Consider the following 17500-nt stretch of genomic DNA (forward strand, 5'->3'; position numbering starts at 1 on the left):
ATTTCTGTGCAACAATACGACGACTGTATCTATAACAAAAGATTCCTTTCAAACAGCCAGTAACCAAAGACGATGCCATCTGTAAACACAGCATTAATGACGAAATCAAGCGAGGTGGTGCGGAGGTACAAAAGGACAAGGATCGAGCATGGCATCTCATCACAACAAGCAGAATCCGAAAGAAATCTTCAAGCACGCATCCTCCGCATCATGCGAACCGATGCAGCTTCCAACACTCTAAAGCGAAAGCAAACGGTGGTGTTTCCGTGGTTACCAACTTTCCCAGGACCGGTCACTCCGGGGTTGCTAAAATTCTGCGTCAAACGTTAATTTACTGCCGCTTCATTATTCGGATGTCCATCATCCAGTTGCCATTGCCCTAGGATACGACTCGAGACAATTGGCCACCTTAATAACAGCCACAAAGTCGTCGTCGTCGTTGTCGTCGTCTATTGTGCGATGGACACGGGACAGAGAAGGAGAGCTCGAGTGGGATGAATAGCGGGTGCATAGGCATAGGCACGGCACGCAGCAGGATACGGCCGGACAGGACCTCTCGTCTCGACCCACGCACACACACACACACACACACATGGCCGTGGTAATAATCGAACCCTTGTGGTCAGCCCAACTAGGACGAACTGTGAAATGAGCAAACAATTAACCGAGAGCACCGTGCACTCATTTGGCCACTTGGATTGACTTGTCCACCGTGCTGACGGAGTGCGCCGAGACCCCTACGATACGAGATGATGCCATAATGGCACACCGGCAGCCGGTCCGGAATGGTTCGAATGGCGTCGCCTTCGCCAGGATTCGATACAATATCGAGCTTAATTAGGTTAAATTGTGTTGCGTTCTTCGTTCCCCTGCTTGAGGGGTTTTCACTTTTGCATCGCACCACACGGTACAGGTAAAGCGGCCATATCGGGGTTGTTGATGACATTGTTGATGACACACACGCACATGCGTTGGCAGCAGTAACGGCAGCAACGACAGACCTCGCTATGATCGATCGATGACGGTAGCTGCTGATTTTTCGATGCCCCGAGACGAGAGACAGGACAACGAAGGGAAAGGGAAGCGGGCGGTCATCGATCATGGGACCGGTTAGGGGGCAAGAGGTGCTGCACGGTGCATCTCGATGTGCTCGTTAATTAAATCGAGACCGAAACCGAAACCGAAAAACCAGTCCGAAACAGAATGCGAGCTCGACTCGGCTACTTGGCGCTTCACAAATGATGGCGACGTTCCCTTGTGTTTCTCCTGTGATGTGAGGCTTCTGCCTCCGGGCCATTCGGTCTCTGCCGGATCGTGGCATCCAAGGACTGCCGAAAAACTGTATGATTATCACTTACAACCATTACGCACCGAGAGCAAGAGAGAGAGAGAGAGAGAGCGAGGAAAGGTAATACATTCTCGGTAACTGTCGGTCATTGGTAGTCGCGATTTGCAAGATGATGATGATGATGATGGCGTCACCAAGATGATGGTGTGCCGCGATGCCATTGAGGAAAATTGTTTAGTTTTTCCATTGTGTTCCACACACTCATTAGAGCCACTTGTCTGCTGCTGCTGCTGCTGCTGCTGCTGCTACTGCCGCTGTGTCTTCCTCGATCAGCAATTAGCTTTCTCGACAGACAGTCGATAAACGATACTCCAATTGCGTCGAAACTTCGATTTCTGTTTGCACTCCCCTAAGGGCAGGACATTGCATTTTGGAGAAGGACTTAGAAACCAGTGCTTTTGGTGAAGTTGTCCAAATACGTCACACCAGTGCACCCCTCATCATCGGATCACTAACATCTGCAGTGGGAAGTACAGAATAGAATGCCATTCCGTAAGGATTTTCCACCCAAAACAACAGCCCCAAAAAACCCGGCGCAAATTACACATGTTTATGCGCACGGAAACACAATGGAAACAAGTGTGGATAATGGAAAGTCCCCCCCCCCCCCCCCCCCTCACTCCTTCCATTCCATTGCAAGACGAGTGTGTCGAGGTGGCGAGCGATGAACGAATGCTTTAAGACCGCAGCAGCACCACTTCCCTGGATGAGGTGCGTGTCGATAATCACTTCGCTCTCACGTACTTGACGATAATCGGGCATCAGCGAGTGAAACGAGGATCTGCTTAGCGCGCCGTGGTTCAAGTGGCCACAACACCACCACCACCACCACCGACGTCAGGTGCAGTCCACAGCATCCCACTGCTGGTCATCGCAGTAGTGCTGGAAACCGTTTTGCTCTCGTTTCTGGCGGTGAGAATATGATTCGTTGTGAGTCGTCTGAGGGCACCATCGGAGCTCGTTTAACTTATGAAATGCGCCAGTTAGCGAAAGCGCCATCCTTACGCAGGAAATGATGACGAAAAACGCGGTCGCTAATGACTCTGGTGGTTCGTCGTCGTCATCGTCGTCGTCTTCGTCGTCGTTCACGCCGTGTTGGGGCGCTGACCGGCGGCATAAATGCACTAAACGGCGCCATGCGAATTGAGGTAATAGTGGACAAAATTGAAGACCAATTTTCGGCGAGCGCGACGGCTGGCTACACACGGGGCATTGTGGAGGTTGCGCAGGTGTTCAGGGCCCGACACCTTAACTGGCTCACCGTTTACTAACTTTTTATCGTTTCCACTAGTAAACCGCGTAAATGATGCGTGGAAAGTGTTTTTTTATATTTGTCTATAATTTGTTTTTATTAAAACCAATACACTCTGGAACTCCTGGAACTCCTGGAGCAGGGGAAGCAGCACTAGTAGCGGCGGCGGCAGCGTTGGCGCCAATTGGCCCTATACCTTAGTTGACCTTAGTGGTTAGTTATTAAATAATCGGATAATTTACAAACTCCCTCACTTTATTTGCTCTCACTACTCTCCCTCTCTCTGCTCTCTCTGCTCTCTCTCCCTCTCTCTTCGTGATAGTATTATGCGCTGAGCTCGTCTAGAATTCGTCAGGAACAAAAGTAGTATAGTAGTAGTATAGTAGTAGTATAGTAGTAGTGAATACACCTCTTCTTGGCCTCTTGAGGGCCATATTTGTAGTAGCCTCGTATCAGTGTCTGGACAGCATGTTAACAATAATTACTACTACTACTCTCTCTCTCTCTCTTTCTATGTACAGTTCAATAAAACTAAAGGATGCTAATGGTATCTTTCCCCGATATTCCCCACCTGAGGGAGGGCGCCCACAGTGAACGTAATACTTTCAGGACATGCACTTCATCCTAAACTCACTGCCTGGCTAGAATTTTTACATAAAATCTCCCTTCGACTACCGCGGGCGCATTCCTGCAGCAGTTACTACCACTTGTCCGCCTTAATCCGCGTTATTAAGATTTTGCTATCATCAACATTGATCCATCCTCTTCTCTACTACTCGAATCACTGGTAAAATTGCAACAAACGCCTTCCTCGCGCATCGAGGGTGATGATAGTGAATAGTGATGATTTGGCACAGCTTCGGCAACTGGAGAACTGAAGAACTGGAAGGAGAGCACCGCCGCCGTTTAGCCGTTGTGGTGCATATTCTCCTCGTCGCTCGGACAATCGTCCATATCGATGAACTCGTCCTCCTCGTCATCCTCCTCGCAGCTACCGGTTGGGCTGGACGCGGAACGGTTCTGGTGATCGCCGTCGGTCGATTTGCCCGATCCGGAACCACCTTCCTCCTGTTGCATCCGCTTGTGCTTGGTGCGCCGGTTCTGGAACCATACTTTCACCTGGAAGAGAGGTGGAAAGGCAGAGAGATTAATGAAATGGTCTAGGAGTTAGCTTTGAGTTAGTTATGTGGTTCATGAACAATGGAAACTGACAGCCGCAAGCCGTTCAAATCGAGTGCGACTGACGCCAAATGACGCATGACCACGCATGGTGACTAGTGTTGCGGCAGGATCAAAAACAATCATCCAGAGTACGCCCCAGGGTTCTAAATCCTGACACGACACATAGTGTCCACACGTGGCATCCGAAGGAGCAGAACCCCCTGGTCCCTGTTCCTGGGAGCCGGCATTAGCAAGTCAAGCAAATGATCACACCGCCGTAGTCAGGTGTCATTATGAGCGGCATAAGGGGCCATAATTGTAATTTAATCTAATTTAGTACTGCCCGACTGCCGCTGGCCAGTGTCTCAGTCTCAATCCATAAATCCTCCGTCGCGTGAACCGCCACTCCGGGTATTCCGGATTTCGGATTTCGGATTTTTTTTCCTCCTTCTCCAGCTTTTTGTCCCTAGTGGGGCTTCTCGGCGGACGGCTTTTTGGACGTTTGGACGACCCGCGCGATGGTCTATTAGCCGGACTAATGGCCGCACTGATGTGGCACAACAACGCACGCACGGTGACGTCGACATGCATGCGTGTGTGCATGTGTCAGGTGGACAGCAACAGCAACAACAACAACGACGCCAACAGAACCCGTCGCTTGCCTGCCTGTTTGCGCCCGGTTCCGGTTCCGGACAACATACTCAATCGTCCGTAGCGGCACGCACTCTCTCTCTGGACTCTCTGTCTATGTCTTTTAACAAAAACCTGTGTTCCCTCGCAAGGAAGTGTATGGAAGGGTGGTATAAGGGGAAGGGGGCTGCTTAATTACCTGCGTCTCGGAGAGGTTGAGGTTCTGGGCGAGCTGCTTCCGCTCCGCCCCCACGACGTAGTGATTGCTCTCGAACGCGTGCTCCAGCTTCAGCAGCTGCGAGGGCGAGAATGCGGTCCGGACGCGCTTCGATTTGCGGAACGGGATGAGGTAGTCTGGTGGAAAAGAAGAAGAAGAAGAAGAAGAAGAACAAATGCATGATTAGTCAATGTATTGGTATTGAAAATCGCGCGAATTTTTAAGCAAAGGACTCGCGATCGCGATCCACAGTTTCGATTAATTTAAGACCTCCTAATATGTAAGCAGCACCTTTTGGTCTCTCACACGGAATGCACCGTGGCGTGAAAGTGTGTGTTTGCGTGCGTGCATGCGTGCGTGCATGCGTGCGTGCGTGCAACACACACATCGGTGGTGCATCGGCGCTAACGGCAGTCAATCGGAACGCCGAGGCGGAATGGGGCACCACGGTCCACGGTGGTGCGCGTCCGCATGTAATCAGTGTTAAATATTTGTACCTTTTTCCATAAACACTGTTAAAAGCGGCTAACACAGGCGGCCACCCTTTCGCCCGTCCCCCCTTCTTTCGATGGGAGCTCGCCTTTCCCTTCCGACCCAGCGACCAGGCAAACGGATCGAGAACCCCTTCTTCGTTGCTGCTGCTGCTGGTTGCTTCTCGCACGCCCGGGTTGCTTCGTTCGTGTAATTAAATAATTATATATCATTACGGCAAATATATTGCACATGCCCCCCCCCTCCTTGACACACCACGCATATGCACTGCTACAAACCATTCGTTCGGAGCGTTGCTGGTATTGCCCGAGGGGCTCTAGTAGGCGCTCGAGCATTGCTTCTTATGCTCGGTGTCTGCCTGTGTGTGGAATTGTGTTTCGTTTGAAACGAAAGGCAACCAAAAGGATAACGCAGCTTGCTACGCTATCCGGGGAAGTCTTTGCACCCCGTTCGAGAGCGGGCGCGAGAGAGCGTTTACAGCACCGGATTGACCGATCACCGACTGCACCGTGCGTGCCGTTAACCCGGGTTGGGGGGAAAAATACTACGATTTCAGCGGATGTATCGTTCCGGCCGGCCCCATACGTGCGTGCCGTGCTAAAGGGCTCTGTTTATATCGCATGTGCAAATGATTTTTTAATGTGAATCGCGCTCCCCCCATATGCCGTGGCTGCAGCAGAGTGGCGCTTCTGTTGTTGCTGTTGTTGTCGCCATTGGAAGGGTGCCCCCTCAGCGGGACGGGGTCGCATAACGCTGATGCACCGCCATAACATAGGCGGCATAAGGGAATTCAATTTCCTTCTCCCAATGTGTGTGTGTGTCTCTCTCTTTTCACTCTGATTTTCCCAACAACAATATTGCAAATTACTGGCAAATGGCGGACTGGTGGGAGAGGTGGTTGGTCGGTCGGTGCGCAATGAAACTAAACCCCGCCGTAGATCGCGGTAATGAGGACGGCAACGCACCGGGGTTTGGGGAGGGAAATATTTAAAAACAAATTAATGTGCCGCAACGCTAGAAGGCTAGACGACGACGGCGACGACGATCAACTGTTGTTGGCCACGTCATGCGCTCGCGCAAAAACCCTTTCCCGAGGAAAAGGGGCTCACCAGTCGCCGGGGCCCCGTAAATGGTGCTCCTTCAATTAAAAAGCAATCAACACCGACCCCGGAGACGTCGACTGCAGTGCTGGCTGCATCGCTCCGGATCTCGCGGTCCGGATCACCACCTCTGCACCGCAGCAGCAGCCCGTCAAATGGTTCTCTCCCCACCCCCCGCGCCAATCATCCACCTCGACCTTTAGCAAATGGCCGCCGCTACGCCGACGGTGCGATTGTGTTGTCAGTTGCTAATGCTAAGCGCGATGGCGTAATTACCTTTTAATCAACTCCAACGACTCCAGTGCACTAATTAATACATTTTTGCGGAGTTCAAACCAGAGCGAGATAGAGAGCGAGTGTGTGTGTGTGTGTGTGTCTCGAGGGGGGAAGCACATGATGAGATCCGTGGCAGTCCGAACGCGTCGCGTCGGCCATTGCTGCTCTCTGCTGCGTGTAATTCAATTAAAGCCGCGTATCACCGCGACGCGATCGCACCTCCATTTGTGTGCGTGTCCGTATGTGTGTGTGCGTGTGTGTGTGTGCGTGGATAATGCGTTGTAGCGTGGAGGAGTCGGTGGCGATTGGGGGCGCAGCGGTCGCAACCTCCCGTCACGGTCCAAGACACTCGATACCCTACGGCGCGGCTACGGAATTGTAACTGGGGAGGGGGGAGTGACAACTGGCCCCGCGAGGCTTGTCTAGGGTTTCCTGCTGAGGCCCCCTACTACCCCTACTCTCTCTCTCTCTCACCCCGTCTTCCTCACCCAATAGAGGGCCAGTTCTCGGTTCTCCAAATGGACGATCAAACCGCTGGAAGGATCGCTGCTGCTTGGCGCTTGGCTGTCGCCGTCGATCCGTAATCGATCCGCGATTCGATCCGAGGTGACAGAAGTTGCGCGAGTTGACGGCGACGACGCCGACATCATTTGCTTAATTCAATTCGACGGCAATGTCGACGACGACGACGGCAATGATGAAGTTCACTGAAGCCGTCGTCGCCATCGTTGTCGTCGCTCTAGTTTTGCAACAAAATCGAACACAAACTATAGTTAAGTAGGCGCTGCTGCTGCTGCTGCTGCTGTTGCTGGCTGTGACGAAAGCCACGGTACAGTTCAACAAACAGGGATTCAGTTTCAAGTCCTACTCGTAAACGACAATCGGCATCACGCGCGAGGTATCATCAATGCATCATTTGAGAGCCGATGAGCCAATGATAGTCACTTTTCATTTCTATCGCAATCTCTAAACGCAGAGCATCAATGCGCTTTCGATTATGTTGCTGCTGCGTCCCACACACGCACACACACACGCGCGCACACTTGTCTTGTCTTCACCTCGCCCCCGGTCCTGGACCGGTCTGGTGGACCGATCACACCGTCGGTGATCAGCCGTGATAAGATCGTTAATTTAAAATTCATATCATATTTTTTGTTCTCGCGTGTGTGTATGTGTGTGTGTGTTTAGTTCATCTTTCTCTCCTCCTTCTCCTCCTTTTCCTCCCCCCTCAACAATACCGAGAGGTTGTTGTGGATCCGGCGGTGTTGTTTGCGTTGTTCGTTCGCCACTCTTCGCTGCCTGTTGCTTTCTGTTGCTTGCCTTTATCTGCCTCAACATCGCGCATCGCGCATCGTATGGCTTTTTCGGGAGGAGGTTTTTTTTCACATTTTGCTTTCGTCCACTACCCGGCCCACGAGCCTGTGGGCCTGCCGCCACCCCCCTTCACCCCTTCCTCGGGGTGGGCGCCCGAGATGAATATTTCATCATTTCTCGCTCATTCGTTCGTTCGCTCGCTGGCCGTGGCGGGAAGTCGCGTGAAATGGAATTCGGTTTTTGCTTATTCATGGATCTCGTCCTCCATTCCACGGGCCTGCCAGCCAAGCCAAGCCAGCCAGGTTTTAGCACTGGATGCATGCGCCACCGGAACGAATATGCATTGTGCATGTCTCGCATCGTCCGCTCGTCACTTCCTTAAACAAGCAATTAGGCGATCCGGTATTAAGACAAGGGTGCAGCAGCAGGAGGAGGAGCTGCAGCAAATAACACACACACACACACACACACACACGAACAGCCGTTCGGAGCTACGTTCAAATGGTTCGTCCCAAATTAGTGAATAATTAATTAACGACCGGCCAGCGGGTTTCTGCTTCGGACTCTGCGGACTCCGTACTCCCGATGCTGAAGCTGAAAAGCCAGCTGGTTGGCCTTCGCAAAAAAAGCGCCGCAAGAGAACCGGACAGCCACGGAAGGTGTGTGTGTGTGTGCAATTATGAATGAATCGCTGGTGAGATCGAGCGAGCGATCAGGAGGAGGAGGAGGCCTTTGCCGGAACGATCGCGTTACAGGTTCTTTCACAGCAAACAAAGCAAAAAGTGATCAAGATCTGGGTGTCTGTGTGTGTTCATCTTAAACCTGCCTGGGAAGAAACCGAGGACCGATCATCGGTTTGGGCTTCCCGCTATCAATTGTGCGAAAAGTATGCTGCCGTTAATGTTACGTTCATCTCGTTCATCTCCATGTCAATCGCCATCACTCACGGTGCTAACGAGAAACGAGATCCATGATCTACCAAACAATCACGCCAACAAACCGGGGCTTCCTTTTCCCGAAAACCCGCTGCTAACAATGAGACCGTCGGATAACACTTGTTGTTGCTGTTTGGCTGTTCGGACCCACAGCTGGCACAGGACCGAGAGGAGTCCTTTTTCACGCGCGGCCCCATTTGTGCGGGGCCTTTCAACGCACAAATTAAGTACGAAGCCGAGGGGCAGCATAACATCATCGGCCCCGTTATGCTGCTTATTATACGAGTGCGAGTTATGAAATGGAGCGTTCAAGTAGCCGCATCAACAGGGTCAAAATTGATGCAAGATCGGGACGACGGGCTTCACGAGGGGGTCCTAATTGGTGTGGCTACACGAAAACTCGCTTCACTCCCCCAAGGGGGGCCAAAAAGAGAGAGAGAGAAAACAATTTATGCTGACGAAAATATACACGCACAAAGAACAGAATAACCGAAAAAGAGGGATCGAAGCGGACCAGGAGGCAGCGATCTTCACAAAACGATCCTCCTGGCTCCTGGCTCCTGGTTCCTGACGACGGGGTTTTTGCTAATAAGATTGGCACGACTACTGCCGATGCTGGGCTGCCACGCCATTCATTACCTCCTAATGTTTACGGTGAGTTTACTTTGGGGTGGGATGTGATAATTTCCAACAAAACAACAACAATGATGGCAACAAAAGCATTGGAAACACACACACACACACACTGGCGGCCGGATCCTGGGTGGTGTGCGTCCCGTGAAAATCAACGCGCATCGGAAGCGTTTTCAGCGCCTTCAACCTAAGGAAATCGCACTACAAAGGATCGTTCGTACGTAAAGCCGCAAAACCACGAAACCGTTGAGGTGCTTTGGTGAGCGTCATAAACCAAGCAACCCGGGGACCTCCTCTTCCGGGACTCCGACCAAAGGGACCGAGGGCGAAAAATGCGAACGAAAATTGCTCCAAAATAATCACCGCAGAAGGATGCGCGCCGTTCCCCGGCCTGTGGTGGTGCTGCTGGTATGTGGTGGTGGTGTTGAGTGGCATAAATTATGCCACCCCTCTCTCCCTCTCCCTTTTTCTCACGCGGACGCAACACTCGTTAAAAAGTGTTGGTATAAATCGGTGGAATCGTCGATTTATTGCTGACGCGCCAACCAGACGCAGTTTCCTCTCTTTTTTCTCGCTGGATCTCTTTTTTTCGCGAGGCGCGATCGCAGCGTCGCAGGATGGCAGTACAGAGCGGGAGGAGGGTACAACGAACGAACGAACGAAACAGCAGCGGAGGAAAGTGTTAATCATCTTTCTGCTTATGCTTATGCTCCACGCACCCTCCTCCAATGCGCGATGGCGATAAATTAGCGATAAATGTGCTTTTATTAGCGCGATCGACGTGCAGAGGCGCTAGCTAGAGAGGAGCTGTGTGCGTGCTTCCTGCTAAGGTAGCAACAGAGCGATCACCGACTCAGCTCGTTGTCGCTCGATAACGCGAGTAGTAGCAGCAGCAGCAGCAACCAGGAGCAACAACACTCTGGAGGAGCACAATCTGGACCACTATCTGCAATCGCATGTGTGCGCGTGGCCGCCACGGCCGTGGTTGTGTTTTCTTGTTTGTCAAATAAATCATTTATTCTGTAGCTTTCTGCCTGCCACGCATCATAAACGCGGCGTGTTCTCCGGCGGGACCTTCTCTCCGAGGACGGTCGTCCACGGAAGGTCGTCCAACTGTTTTTTGTTGTTGTGGAAGCACGAGAAGTTTTTACGATCGAGCATCCCTCCCTTTTCTGGGGGTCGTGGAGTGGAGATCGATCGTTAATTAGGATCGTTCGCAAAGGATTTTACGATCAACGACGACGACGACGACGAGGAAGAGAGAGAGAGAGAGAGAGAGAGAAAGGACACCGATTGTTGCCCATTGTTCGAGGAGTAGGAAAGGATAAAAGCGTCCATGATTGCCGTTAAAAGTCGTTCCAGGAGGTTGTTCCAGGAAGAAAGCATCTGGACAAGCGTTGCGTAGCGAGAAGAAGACGCAAAACAGAAGACAAAACAAGAAGGGGAGACGTTGCGGTGTCTGACGTGCCGACGGCTTGCTTGGATCACAATCTTGAGCAACCAAATCTTTTCGTTTCTTTTCCCTTTTACGTTTCGATCTCTTCACCAAAGAGACATCGATTTCTCTCTCTTTTTCGGGATTTTCTAGACATTTCCACCGGTAGTGGTGGCCACAGAGTTTGGAAGTTTGGTAACGTGGATCATATTCGATACTTACTGCCAGGGAATCCGATCGGGAACACGCCACGCCCGTGGCGGCTCAGCAGCCACGGATAGAGCGGGTAGCTGTCGCGGGGTGGCAGGTTCGGGTTGTGTAGATGTGCCGCGGCCGGATGCGGCGGGAAGGGTTGACCGGCCTGGGCGTGGGCTAGTGCGGCCGCCTGGAACTGGGCCGCCAGGAAGTGCTGGTTGTGAGCGGCTTGCATCATCTCCTGGGGCGTATGCAGGAACGGTGGCAATCCTTTCAGTTCCGTCGGTTGCGGTGGTGGTGGTGCGGGTCCACCACCTCCTTGCGTTGGTCCACCCTGGGACGGTGGTGGTGGTGCCGAAGGTTGCTGCGAGGGACTCACGGGAAAGGGTCGCACAAGGCCGGCCGGAAGTCCCGGAACGACGATCGGTCCTGTCGGTGGTGGTGGTGGTGCGTGCCCGGTGTGTGCGGCGTGTGCCGCGTGGTCCACACGTGGTCCGGCAAGATGAGAACCACCCAGGGTACCGATGGAAGGGGGTGAGGCAGGTGGCGAGGGGCTACGGTGACGCTTCAACGATAGAGGTTGCTGCGGCGGAAGGCCAGTGGGCGAAAGGCGCGATTGAAGCGCTTCCAGCGAGCGGACACTCGCATGATGTCCCGCACGATCACCACCACCACCACCACCCGCAGCACCACCCTCCAAACTCTGGGGACTTTCCGGCAGTCGAGTGATGCTGTAGTTGTGCGGTGGCGATAAACTCTGCAGACGATTCAACCGGACCGAGTAGCTTTGCGGTGGACTTGGCGAACGACTTGGATGCTGCTGCTGCTGTTGCTGGTGGTGGTGCTGCTGCAGGAGGTGCTGGTGCTGACTAGCCAAACCGTGCACTCCCAGCGCACTGGCACGATCACGATCATCGCCGGTGGCGGTCACCACCATCGCCGGTGGCGGCGGTTTGGTGATCGTGTGTGGCGGTGACTTGGGTGTCGTGTTGCCGACGATCGAATCGATGCTGAAACCGATGCGCGGCTGTAGCGTCGGCATTTTGTAGTTACTGCTCGCGGCTACTTTGAACACTTTCTCCTCCGTGCGGCACGTGTCGATCATTGGACGCTGGTTGGGCCACGCACTTGGGCCACTTGGGGAGGCTCAAAAACAAAACAAAAAAACAAGGGTAGCAGAACACAACACAACTCCGGGACTCCTGAGGTCACTTCACGGTTTCGGTTTTCGTGGAGGAAGGAGGCTGCTTCTTTGTGTTTCGGGGTTTCTCTGAGGATCAACACAAGCGGTGATCTCGCGACCGTCGCTGGTCTTCTTCTTCTGCTTCTTCTGCTAAACAATCATCTCACTGCCTTTCTCTTTGATTTGTCATACGGATGCACACGCGAATGCCGTGAGCTAATCGAGGTGGATCGACACTTGCTGAGGACTTCCTCTGTCTCACTGATTATCCCCAAACACACACACACACAACGGACACACGGGGTTACAGCGCGCAAGACAAGGTTTATGCTTCGCGTTGCAAGATCCAACAACAATTCGCGATCGCGGACCACAGCAGCACAAACTGACAAACTTTCCAGTGCGAAATGCACACAATACACACCTATACGCACTCACACGCACGCACACACGGAATGCTGGGTCTGAGGAAGGCTCTGGAGACGCACGGAACACGGCGATCTGCGCACAACGGGCTCGGAACTCGGAATGAAAACTTGAAAACATGAAAACCGCCCCTAAGCCGCCCCAAAACCTGCTGCTACTGCTGCTGCTGCTGCATGAAACCTGATTCCCCGCGAGAGAGATGACACGCACACCACCACGTAGTCGCCGATGACAGGAAGAGTAGGCGGAGCTTGCGCGCGCGCGCGCGCATGAAAGGAGGGTTGCTATGAACAACCCCTCGTTTGGACCATGCTTTTTCCTCCGTTTTCCCTCTTACTACCCTTCGCTAGGGGGATGCTGTGTGTGCGTGTGCGTGTGTGTGTGTGCGGCAGGGAAAAGGAAGCATTTTCCTTCTCGAAATCCCCGGACGACGAGGGAGATTTGGAATTGCAATCTCGTTGGCTCGTTTGAGAGATGGATTTCTCTTCTTGGTCTCTCTCTCTGTCTGTCTCTCTGTCTCGCTCTCTGTCTGTCTCTCTCTCTCTCTCTCTCTCTCTCTCTCGATCTTGCCCTTTCTCTGTCTCCTTCATACTCTCTGGACACAATTATCGATCGGACAACGAATTGAGGTGCCAGCCTGCCTGCCTGCCTGCCAGCTTGGCTAGCTTGGATCAACCCCGGGCACCAGCGTTTTTTTTTTTGCTGGAGTCGCCCCGCATCCCTCGTTGGCGGTAACGAATCCCGGGCAATCCCGGGCCGCAATGCCCGTTCGCCGCTCGCGCTTCCGATGACAGTTACGCGAGAGGTGCGATGGTGGTGTGTATTTGCTTTATTTATGATACACTATTAAGAGCTTGTTATAAGTTCATTCTGTAATTGGTTCGCTTTATTTGTGTTCATTTCCATTATGGAGGCCCCAATCCCCCCCCAACCCAAGGGGCAACCGGTTTCCGGGCTGCTGTCATCCGGATAAAACGTCGTTCGGTGCGTCGTGCGTACGTCAGCGACATTTGGTACGGCATTTCTTCCTTTTTTAATTGGCTACATATTGTTTTCTAGGGTGACAACAACAACAACGAATGTGTCACAATTCCGTTCACGCTGACCGTGACGCGTAATCGGGGACCAGCGATACCCGACGCCATCTTTGGCACATTCTCGTCGGCATCGTTGGAACGGAAGAACCAAACCGGACATCAAGCAAGTCAACAATAACAACAACAAAAAAACGCCACTAGACGAGACGGAGCAAGATTGATATAGATGCTAATTGACTTTATTTACTTAATTTTTGAGCCCGAGTCGGCCATTCTCGGGTCGTCAGGAGTCTCGCGAGCGACGGACGGAGCGACGACTCTACGCTGGTCGCGATCGCCACTTGCCGATAAGAAACAATTAATTACCCGGGGCCCCAAAAACACAACCGCCAATCCGCCGAAGGGGTTCGGGAATTGCGTGACCCAAACCCGTCGTCACCGTGGTCACCCTGTCTCCTTCCGCCGGGTGCGGCTTCTATTGGCAAGATTAGCCGGATAGTTCAGTTAGTGTTGCCGGAACCTCTCGCAGTTACCGTCGGCGGCGACAATCAACGACAAACCAAAAAGCTTGAGCTTTCGAGCGTCGCTCCCACAAACAACTTGTCGTTGAGATTCGAGTTCGAGTAATTTGATTATCGGTCCGGGACATTAAAACATAAGTCGGTCGTGGTGGTGCTACTTACCTAAAGTGAGTTAGCGAACCCGGTTTTTAATCTTATTGGGACTCCGGGGGGGTTTAAAGCGTGCCTTGGCGTGTCCGAGACGTTACACAACGTTCGCTCGTTGTTACATCTTTATGACATATTTGTACCGAACCGGACCGAAACCTATCAAGAGAGATAGGTTCGCCCCGTGAGCGGCGATCTGGCGCTGTCAAATGTTACGTGCCGGTGTCCCATAATAAACGGTGCCCGCAAGTGTACTTATCAGTGTGGCCCTCTGATCCCAGACACACACACACACACACGGGCACACACACGGACAGACAGACAGATAGACAGACAGTACCAATGTAAGGGACATATACGCCATGACGCCATAAAAGATTGCTCATCAACTACCATTTACTTCCCTACACACAACCGTATCGAATGTCATGTCACGTCACGCGGAGCCATGAGCCCCGGGACCCCAAACCGGGGGGATAGGGATGGTGAAGGAGGAGGAGGAGGAGGAGTAGGTGAACCTAAAGTTTGTAGTTTAATCAGGGCAGGGGACACCTTATCCAAAACAATTATCCGGGGGGCTGGCGCAGCGGGATCCTCGGTGAGGTTTCCCTTCCCGGGTTTTTTGGGGCCCACCTATGGGGCTTCTTCCACACCCCTTGGCAAGGGACACGCTGCCAGGGTGCCGCCAGCGAGTCCTGGGCGACGACTACTATTTGAAGCGAACGATTGGGAAGCAAGTGTCCCAATGAAAGGTAATTGGATAAATGATGTCAATGTGGCGCCAGAGAGATAAATCGTTTTTTTTAAGCCCCGTGCCGTTCCGGTCGCCTTCCCGGTCACACGGACCTCCCTGGAACCTTCTCTCCGCTGCTGTTGCTGCTGCTGCTGCTGCTGAGAACCCGGTAAAGAGAACGAGAAGATCAAGCACAGGAAATCACGATCACGAGGCCACAAGCGCTGGTTCTGTGTCCTTGGTTGGACTGCAAGTGCAAGGGCAGCAGATCGCCTTGTGCGCCACTCTCCTACCACTCATTAACACCCAATCACCCTAAAGACTGATAAGAGTTATAGCAAACGCTCTCACATCACACCTCCCGATCCCTTTGAAGCCTCGATCACTCGCGGTGCATCGATTGGCGTGGAGTCAGCCTCAGTCAGCCAATGATTGCCGCCGCTTGTATACAACAGCACTCCAAGGGAACAAAACGCGGACGCGATCGCGAAGCGAATTTTCAGCGTTGTCCACCACCGCGAGGCGATCGATGTAAACGATCGATCTGGCATAAAAGATGGCCTGAACGCGTACAGTGCAATACACACCAACCGACCAAGACACAGAGAGCGAGAGAACCCGGTTCGTTGCTGTTGTTGTTCCCAAGAGTGGAACGAGTGGTCCCTATCGATCGAGACCGTGTGGTATAGCATTACACAAATTTACCACTTATTAATTAAAACATCATGGGCATAAAGTTTGCGTTATTTACAAATAAATCAACGCGTTAACATGAAATATTTATGAGCCAACCATCTCGCTCGGCTCTCGAGGACTTGGAGGTTGGCTTCTCGCTGCTGGCGGAAGATCGCGCCCGGTCGTCGTCTTGGTCGTCGTCTTGATCGTCGTCGACTTGGTCGTTGGATTTCGCGCGATCGCGAGCGGGCGTGTAAAGCTGGCGAAAACAGCGTGAAGCCTGCGAGGCGAATGAATCTTCTCGATCGCTCGCGTTCGCTGCTGTCGCTGTCGAAGCTTCACCCGTTTTCGGCCTCGCCTGCACACCACACCCCTGCGCGGCACACTCATATTACCCCCGGCGCCCATGATCGCCTCTCGCCTCTCGCCTCTCGCCTTCTTCCTTCGCGCCCGACGACGACGAAGTGATGTAGATGATGATGATGCTGTGACTCTGAGAGGAGCAAGGGCGGAGGAGACTGATTCGCCTGATGAACGGTTTTATGGGTTAGCAGCACTCTCCTGTCCTCTGCTGCTGCTTTGTTGCGAAGAGATCTTTTGCCAGGCCTGGGACTTGGAATTTGCCCAAAAAAATGCCCAAACGATGCCCGCATCACACGAGGTCAGTCGACGCACCGCCGCTCTCATCACGCTTTACTGGTTGATAATAATAATGATGATGATGATGATGGCGATCATGGCGATCCTGGCGATGAGGGGTCGGTGGGATGGTGATTTTATGGGATGATTTTAACGCTCCCAGGAGCAGACATTCCAATTTTAAGACCGAACCCTGTGGCCGTGATGGCGGATGGCGGAAATTACTGTGAAACTGGTCCCCGGGATCGAGGTTAAATATTTGTTTTCTTGTCGTGATCCCACACACACACACATACACACATACACGCACAGGCCCATTACGACGGCATTGTAGTGCATTGTAGCACAATTTACAGCGAGCTTTAGCTCAAGCGTGTTTCAGAAACAGAAGCTGAGAAGGAGCAAGGTCCCAGGGAAGATCCCAGGGATATTCTTGTAGGAGCAAAAGTCCAACGTGTCCCGGATCCCGCTGAGTGATGACTTCTTTTAATTCACCGGAACATATGTCAATCGTCGTCGGATGTGGTGCGAGAAGGTACGAGGAGCTACCGTTCTTCCGGTCCCTGGGATGGAACACTCATTATTCGGACACGGACCAGAACGGCAGAAGGGACAAGAAAGGAAGGAGACACGGAACTAAAGTGGAAAACCATTATTTTGCCGAAACTGACATCTTACTCGACCGAACTCCGGGCGTTCCGAAACCCTCCCTGCTCGGAAGGAGCTGGGAGAAAATTGCGAACCCGAAGGATCAGGCGGGGGGCGCGTACGCCATTTCGGTATCGGCCTTCGGACGGAAGCAACGATAAATTAGCTCGAGACTCGAGGGGAAATCTATGGACGAACCTCTATTGGATTGGTTCGTTTGAGAGGATTTTTCTTTGATTGTCTGCTGGTCTGCTGTGTCGGAAGGCGGAGATACGGAAGCAGTCTATTGAGCGATAATCATTAAGTGGAAACAATCGGGAATCGGGCTCGGATCTGGGGCTTGAAAAGCGGACCATCAGCGCCCCTTTTGGGTGCAGAAAATCGGTTTTGTCTCGCTGAGGGATCGATATGAGGGACCTTTATCCTATATTGGGTCTGGTCTGGTCGAACGTTGCGAGCGCCAACAGATGCCACTAGGGCGTTTCCGGGGGTTTAGAATGGTT

At 52.6% G+C, this 17500-nt stretch overlaps 1 protein-coding gene across 1 annotated transcript; it reads right to left on the reverse strand.

Annotated features, from left to right (window-relative positions):
• Nucleotides 1-2901: 2901 nt before the first annotated feature.
• Nucleotides 2902-12103, reverse strand: LOC125949151 (homeotic protein empty spiracles-like). The gene is made up of 3 exons (XM_049675905.1): nt 11016-12103; nt 4591-4745; nt 2902-3719 (listed from the first exon to the last, which is right to left on the reverse strand). Exons 1-3 carry the CDS (start codon nt 12091-12093, stop codon nt 3507-3509), a joined length of 1446 nt encoding a protein of 481 aa, XP_049531862.1. The 5' UTR covers nt 12094-12103; the 3' UTR covers nt 2902-3506.
• Between the last annotated feature and the right edge of the window lie 5397 nt (nt 12104-17500).

Source organism: Anopheles darlingi, chromosome 2 (assembly GCF_943734745.1).
Source record: "Anopheles darlingi chromosome 2, idAnoDarlMG_H_01, whole genome shotgun sequence".
NCBI classification, from domain to species: domain Eukaryota; kingdom Metazoa; phylum Arthropoda; class Insecta; order Diptera; family Culicidae; genus Anopheles; species Anopheles darlingi.